Raw genomic sequence first — 8,205 nt, 5'->3', positions numbered from 1 at the left:
TATTACATATTATATATACCATATGGCTACACCATCAGAGTCACAGAGCAAACTCAAGGGTGGCTTTTAGTACCGTCTTCCTCCCTCAGGGCTCATTCTAGGATTCTATGGGAGGTGATGCCAGGTGGTCAAGGTGCTGGACACCCACAAGGCTGAATGTGCTTGGAGTTCCAGACCCAAGGGTGTTATTTTGCCAGGTATGTGTGCCCCAAATCCCAAGAGAATCGAGGAGAAGGGATTGCGGCATGGCCATCCTCCTGGGGCGATTTCCCACTTTTTTTCTCTTTGTCTCTCTCCAGCGAGCACACGTTGTTTGAGTCCCGAACCTGGCAACTTGCTTTCTCACTGTCTGTCTCTGATCAAATTAAAATAAATAAATTAGAATAAAATAACTTTTTAAAGAGCTATTTTTAAAATTTTTACTAGTTATTTTTTAAATTTGACCAGAGAGACAGAGAAAAGGAAAGTGAGAAAGCAAGCCGCCAGGTTTGGGACTCAAGCCACGGTCAGCCATGTGGGAGTCCAGCGCCTTAACCACCACGCACGTGCTGGCCACAGAATAAAATAATTCTTAAAAACAAAACAAAAACCAGAAGGGGGCACTGAGCATGACAGCGTGTGACCCACGAGTCCTGTCCGGAAACTCCACACCTGGCTGCACCTGCAGCTTTCCCAAGACACACAGTGTGGGCGCTCCCCGGGTTGACTGTGCGCTCCACTCCGATTCCGGCCTTCCACAGAACCCAGATCCCGGAGCAATAACTGCCCTCGTGGTCATATCCTAGGGACAAGGGCGAAGGGTGCAAAGGTTCGGGTGGAGCCCCTGCGCTTCCGGAGAAGTTAAAGCAGAGGGCGGGGCCAGAGCACCACCGAGACTGTAGACCTGGTCCCAGAGAGGCCGGGCCGCCGCCGGCTGACGCACTTCCGGCCGCGCCGCGGAGCCGCCGGCTGCGGAGGTGAGTGCCCGGCTGCGCGCGGCGTGGGCGGTGCCCTGGCGCGAAGGCTGTGGTTGTGGTTGAGATTCCGCCACCTGCCGGGGCTGGGTCTTCAGAGGTCTGTGCTGCCGGGCGCTTGGGAGGGAGCACGGCGACGGTTCGGGGTCCTCTTCCGCCCCTCCTCGACTCCAGCCTCGGACCCGGTGGTGGCTGAATACGTTCCGTCCCCGTAGAAGGCAAACCCTATGGCACACCGTCGAGGCTCCCAGCATTTGGCACTTGATTTGTTCGGGGAAAATGTGTCGGTGCAGCAGGAGGTGGTATTTTCGGGGATGAAACAACTCGAGGTGATATCACAAGTGTATTGACACGCTAAGTTCGTGTCTGGACTTTTATCCATGGCATTTCAGTGTGGAGTTTGCGCGCCCGGGCTCCTGGCATAGGGCCGTGAATCAGGGCCAAGTCGGAACGTAGAAAAAGTTGAGCCCCCTCGCAGCCAGCCACCCGGGAGCAGGAGCAGCCGGCCTTTGGAGGGCACGGTCTCCTGGAGTGATGCCAGTCCCAAAGGTAACCAACTTGTCCCTTCTTTTCTCAGACTGTGGGGTGACAGTGGCCTGAAAATCACTCCTACAGCACAGTTACAAATTTTCTCAGTTCTAGCATACACAAGAAAAATAGTTCCAGAAGTGCTAATTCATTTCTCACGAAAGCCCCATTTACCACCTAGAGTGATATTCGGATACAGGTCTGTCTTTAATCTTAACAGTATTTAGTCAAAATACTGTGTTCCAAAGTTACTTAGTTCTTCTTTTTCCCAGTGCTGTGGTGATAAGGTTATGTTGTTCAGTTGTGGTATAGTTAGGCTTATTTGCTGTTGTTTCTATTCTGTTTAGGCCCTCACTTCCACCCGGTCCCGGATATATGTAACTATATAGAAGTAAAATGAGCACGCGTGACCATACCACCCAGTTGAGAGAGAGAAAATTGCCAATCCTCCTGTGGCGGACAGTGTGCTCCTATTTAGCCCTGCTCCCAGCCTTCCACTCTTAGAGGTAACATCTGTTAATGAATTCTGTGCTAATTATAGCCTTACTGTCTTTTAAATGATGTTCATCACATATGCATATATTTGTGAACAATGTGTTTATTTTTTTTGTTTGAGCTCCATGTAAATAGCATCGTGGTGTTAGTTATCTGAGACTTGCATAATTTAATATTATGTTCCTAAATTCCTTTGTGTTACGGGTAGTTTGCTGGGTAATGTGCCATTGTAAAAATTATATGAAAACTTATTGTTGTATTCTCAGTGACCACGTGGATTTTCCCAGTTTTTGCCATAATATTGTGCTGGTGTGAATATGTTTATACATATCTCCTACATATGAGAGTTTCTCTAGGATATAATTTGTAAGTTTTTCAAATTAGGCATGAATACTAAGTTTTTTTCAGACACCTTTGACATCTATTGTGTTGGACAGTTTGTTTATTTTATTAATGTATAAAAGATACTAATCTGTATCCTAACATTGAGCTTTATTTGCATTCATAGGTTGATTCCAGTCATATATATTTACTTGAATGAAAAACTGGAGTCTGTTGGTTAGTATTTAGACCTCCCAGATCTCTTCAAAGGTCTTGTGATTCTGGAGGACACTCAGGGCAGGAAGTGGGGAGCATCTGCCTCCTCCAGGTGCCACCTCCCTGTAGCCTGACTCCCCGGAACTGTGGGCCAGGGCTGCAGTTCAGCTAGCCTTGCTTCATTGTGGTGTAATCGAGGATGGGGCTTGTTTAGAGAAAAAGAAGTGAGTCCAAGATCTTGGTAGTGTTCTGTCTCCTGAATTGCATTGTTGATACACGAGTCCTTGTTTTATTGTTCTTTAGGCTCTGCATACACCTGTGTATGTGCTTTTGCATGTATGGTATGTGTCTTAATGGTAAAATCCTAGGGCTCCTGGCAGAGTCAGTGTCCTAGCTGGGAGGAGTCCTGGGCTCTGAGCAGGGAACAGATCACCTTCCTCCTGTGGCAGCCCTGTTTGGATGAAGGCTGCCTGCACTCTGATCTTCTGGGAGGAGCTGTCTTGCTCGTGTGAAAGTGGCTTGCTCCACAGTTGTCTCTTTCTATTTCTCCTCAGTTCCAGCCCTTCTCTGAGAGGCCATCTAAGTGATGGCAGCCGTGCTCCTGACAGCTTGGCCCCAGGTGAGCTTTGGGCGCTTAGCTCCTCCTGGCAGTTTCACAGTGAGGAGAACTGAGAAGGGGAGCTGCTGGGCCTTGGGATGAGAACTGCTTCCACCTGCTGGATTGTGGGAAAGATGTGATATGGGTGGGGGGGCTGCAGGGGCAGGACTGTGAGGAGCCAGAGGCAGCAAGAGAGTGAATCCAGGGAGCAGAAGGTGGCCTCTGCACACCGGGAGGTGGGGGGTCCTTGTTCCTCTGTGCAGGAGTACCCCAGCTCTTGGTGAGCAGGGATGTGGAAGCTCTCATATATGAAGATCTGTGCCTAGATGTGATTGGAGGAGAATCACGGATAATTGAGAGTCTTGATGGCAGGAGAGAGGAGTAGAGGACCAGATAAGTGAGAAGGGTGGCCATGCTTCTAATCCTGGCAGTGGGGAGGGTGACATGGGGTCAAGGAGGGAAAAGACAGGCAGTCCTGTCAGGTAGAGTATCTCATTGTGTCCTTGTGAAGCTTTCAGGGCTTAGGGTGCAGTGCCCCAGCCTTTAGGTCTCTGATAAGGATCTCTACCTTGGCCTTCCTCCAAATAAACCTGCAAACCAAATTGATCATACATGTTCAGGGACTTCATGGAACCTCTGAAGCTCATCTTTGGACCTCATTGACTACAGGTTGGGAATAGCATAGTCACAGTGACACCAGGAACATCCTTTGAGGCTCACTCCACTGTGGGTCCCATGACAAGTTCTTTGCATGGCTCATTCAGTTCTGACAGCCACTCCCTGTGTTGTACTTAGTCTACTACAGAGGAAGAGAGTAACCTAGCCCTGGTCACAAAGTTGTGGGATTCATGATTGCTCTGCCATCTGACAGCTGTGGAGCCAGGACTGTTAACTTGGGCAGGTTTGGTGCAGCCATGTGTGGAGTAATTTTCAGGGCAAATGCAAAAGCAAAGTGACCACCACTGCTTCAGGTGGTGTGGGCTTCTTTAAGGAAAGTAAGGAGAAGGAATCAATTTAGATAATGCCTAGGATGTGAAAATCTTAAGGATGTAGAGAGTCAGAGGATTAGGGAAGGGGCAAGGAGAGGGGAGAATTGAGAGATTTCTAGCTGAGGCTTCCTGTGTGGATGGTGCTGACACCAGCTGAAGGATGAGTTCAGCGGAAGGTGGCACATGGTGAAAGCATTTAGGCATTTCATTTTGTGCAGAGAAGTTACCCTGTCTGAGGTCATGCAGAGGACCCACTGTAATGCTCAGAGTGGACTAGAATTTTTGGTGGGTGAATGAGGATATGGAAGCTGCCCTTGGGTAATGTTCTGTGCATGGATGTGATTGGAGGACATCAGTAGAATCAAGGAGAGTAAATCTTGGCGAAGAGGAGCTGAGAGGTGAATGCCACCAGTGAGTCCCCAAGGTTGATAGAGATGGTGGGGATGGACAGAGGAAGCCAGCTAGAGGCTGCAGCTGTGCAGACAGAGGAGCTGGGCATGGGAGTGATGTGCAGCATCAGTCGGGATGGCAGAACACGTGCAACCCTATGGCTTAGTGACAGAGAAGCCAGAAGGGTGGCAGCATAGCTGGCCAGTGGGAAGGCTGGCCATGACTAGTCTTCGGGAGTGGCTTGAGGTGTGAGTGTGAGGTGTGGGGTATGGAATGGGGTTGAGGTTAGGTGCGGAGGAACCAAGACCTCAAGGGGACACAGTGGAAACTGGTTGCGTTTAGGTACCGAGTCACCACAGATGGAGTAGCCTATCTAAAAGAGTGGAGTTACTTTAGGGAAATTTGTTTATAGGAAATTTTTTTTCAGCCTGGCTTATGTTATCTTTTAGAAGTATAAAAAATAGTATGAGTTTTTTCCTGGTGTTTTTCCTCAAATGTTTCCCTCGTTACTAATTTTATGACCATCACAAGCTCCCTCCCCCAGCCCTTATACTGCCCTCTGCCCCTCACTTAGGGCCTGAGCCATGGAATTGGCCCTGGGGCAGCAGGAACCTGTTGTTTCAGAAGTTGGTGACCTTTGAGGATGTGGCAGTGTACTTCACTCAGACGGAATGGGATGACCTGTCTCCTGCACAGAGGGCCCTGTACAGGGATGTGATGCTGGAGAATTACGGGAATGTGGCCTCCCTGGGTAAGGCCTCACTCTTCCTGGACCATGGAGTTTCCTGGCTTCCTTCTCCGTTACAGATTGGGTCTCTGGTAGTCCTTACTGAGTGGGAACCCCAGGACTATTTAATTCCCTAGACTTAAGGGTTATATAGGGTACACTCCAGCCCTTTGAAGGCTAGTGTAGGACTTTGCTGGGACTGTTGTGTGCTTTTGTGTTCAAAATACACTTTTGGACACAGCATGGGAAACTGTTAACCTCCTGTTCCACAATGATATTCTGTCTTCAAGTCCCCTTCAATTACCTGTATCTCTAGTTTTCCCAAGGATCTCAGTGGACTAAATATTTTAGGCCAAAGTAAAAAATGGTATCCTTTTGGGCAGAATTTCCCGGCTGGCCCTGCATGAGGTCTCTTGGGCTCATAGTCCGGACCCTTCTCAAGTCTTCTCACCCCTTTCCGAGCCTTGTCTCATCCTTCCTAAGCTTAACTTTCCCATAGGCCTTAGGCGTGGAGTCCCCCAGGGCTCTTACCTTCCATCCCCATTACTGTTGACAATCTAAGAAGAGGCTTAGGAACTCACCTGTGGGTGATTATTCATCTCTCTCTATTTTCTTCTCCTAAACCAGGTTTTCCGCTTCTCAAACCTGCTGTGATCTCACATCTGGAGGGAGGAGGTGATCTGGGGGGCCCATTTCCACTAGCTACTGGGACAGAAATAGGCTCCCAGGGCCTCTGGACTGGTAAGGGAAACATATTTTCCACGGAAGGGGAGAAAATAGAATTTCTTTACTCAGTCCTCATAAATTCTTAGCTGTGATAAATTCTTTTTTTTTTTTTTAAAGAGGTTTTTGCTATAGGGCATGCCAGAAAGACAGAGACAGAGAGACAGAAAGCGAGAAATCACCCCCCAGGGGGTTGGCCATGCCACAATCCCTTCTCCTCCATTGTCCTCTCGGGATCTTGGGCACACATGCACACATGCCCGGTGTGAGTTTAAGCCGCTGGGTCTGGGACTCAAACCATGGTCGACCACATGGGAGTTCAGCGACATAGCCTTACACTAACTGCTGGTTCCTTAGCTGTGATACATTTTTGTCAATAAAAGACAGATTAATGGGGCCAGTAGGTGGCATGGTGGTTAAGGGCGCTGGACTCCCACATGGTCGACTGTGGTTTGAGTCCTGGACCTGGTGCCTTGCTCTCTCACTTTGTCTCCCTCACACTCTGTCTCTCTCTGGTCAAGTTAAAAATGAATAAATAAGTAAAATAAAAGTTAAATTAAAATTCTTTAAATAAATAAGTAAATAAAAAATTAATGAGAACAACAGCAGAAGTTTTATTTTAATGCAAACTGTGCATATCACATGGGAAAAACCTTCATTCAGAAGTATCCCCAAGTAGTGTCTCAATGTCTTCTAAAATACTGCATGGCAAACCTAAAAAAGACATGTACATTTTAGAGAAATGACAAGATAAAATAGTCCTAGGCTGTCAAAATGCAGGAAACTTCCGAAGAAAATATATGGGAAGAAAGTCTGTTCACAGACTTCTCTTTACTGGCATCAGCTTTGGACTGATGAGCAAGCTCTCTTCTGCTAAAGAGAATTTACATCTTGGTTTTGAGGCAGGAAAGGGGGAGAAGAGGTAGATAATTACTGTGTTTCTTTCACAAGTATTTTTCTGGCCTGTCTTAGGTAAGAAAGGGCAGCTAAGGATGGCCCTTTCTGTAACTGCTGCTTTTTAGTTGTGCTCAGCTCAGGACTATTTATATAAAGGAGGTATATTTTGAGGTAAAGTATTCTGGTTTCCTTCACTGGTATGTGGGAAAGTTTAACTCTTAAGGAAGAAGACTACTGGGTTATAGAATTGTAGCAAGTGATCAACTTCAGGATTGGGGGAGAGGTGTCGGGAAAAGGCAAGGTTCATGCAGCAGTATTCTGGAGGAATGGGAAGAGGTGGAATCAAGTGGACCTTAAATAAAGCCCTTCTGAAGTGCAGGAAAAAGTCAAAGGAGGAATTTTTTTTCCTGAATATTCATTATTGTCTAACATTTCTTGTTAACAATAAGAGAATTAAAAAAAGGAATTATTTAATTTCATTTATTATTATGTTTTTAATTTAATCAGAGAGAGAGAGAGAAAGGGAAAGTAAGAAAGCTAGTCACCAGGTTCAGAACTCAAACCACAGTCAGCCATGTGGGAGTACTAAACCTTAACCACCATGGTACCTGCTGGCTCCCAAACAGGAAATTTTAGGGAGGCTAGTGTTCAAGTTCTAAGAAAAGAAACAAAATTTTTTCCATTGGGACAGCAGATGGTGTAATGGTTTCATTGCTGGACTCCCACATAATCAATTATGACTCAAGTCCCAGACCCAGCAGCTTAAAACTCACACCATGCATGTGTGTGTGCCCAAGATCTCAACGGGAGAATGGAGAAGGGATTGCGGCATGGCCATCCCCCTGGGGGGTGATTTCTTACTTACTGTCTCTCTGTCTCTCTGCTGAGCACATATAACCTATAACAAAAATCTAACAAAAAAATTTTTTTTCCCTTTTGCTATCTGGTGCTGCTGGTACTTGTCACACCCAATGTTGCCACTTGTAGGATCCTGTGCCATTTTGTTCTTAAGAAATTTTCATAATTTTTAAGGAACTCAATATGTCATAGTGACAGCTTAAAAGAAATTGCAGAGTAGAAAAGCATGGTGTGATGGAAAGAATCCTGATCTGGTGAAGACTTAGAATTTTTTTCCACTGTGATCACTTTTAACCTTCATGTTATTGGTTGTATCCTTCATAGTGACTTAAGGCAGAGTGAGATAGTGATCTTTTATTAGCACTGTTTTACAGTGTATAACACTGACACATGTTCAGAATGATACAGAAAGTGTATAAAGTAGGGAAAAAAAAGTCTACCAAATTTCCTGTGGCAGTTTGCTAAGTTTCTTGTGTATTCTTTCAGAAATTTTCTAGGTTTAAGCAAATA

At 46.3% G+C, this 8,205-nt stretch overlaps 1 protein-coding gene across 1 annotated transcript in view; it reads left to right on the top strand.

The window, feature by feature from the left end:
- The first annotated feature begins 962 nt into the window (after window positions 1-962).
- LOC102484331 (zinc finger protein 23-like) overlaps window positions 963-8,205 on the top strand; it is a 9,441-nt gene continuing 2,198 nt past the window's right edge. Inside the window, 5 exon segments of the mRNA XM_014589408.2 lie at window positions 963-1,502; window positions 1,829-1,987; window positions 3,068-3,132; window positions 5,115-5,241; window positions 5,845-5,958. Coding sequence (XP_014444894.1) covers window positions 3,100-3,132; window positions 5,115-5,241; window positions 5,845-5,958 — 274 coding nt within the window. The 5' untranslated portion in view covers window positions 963-1,502; window positions 1,829-1,987; window positions 3,068-3,099.

The sequence above is a fragment of the Tupaia chinensis genome, unplaced genomic scaffold (assembly GCF_000334495.1).
Source record: "Tupaia chinensis unplaced genomic scaffold, TupChi_1.0 Scaffold000355_1, whole genome shotgun sequence".
NCBI classification, from domain to species: Eukaryota; Metazoa; Chordata; class Mammalia; order Scandentia; family Tupaiidae; genus Tupaia; species Tupaia belangeri.
The sequence above is the reverse complement of the archived record's forward strand: the minus strand, read 5'-3'. Positions and strand labels throughout refer to the sequence as shown.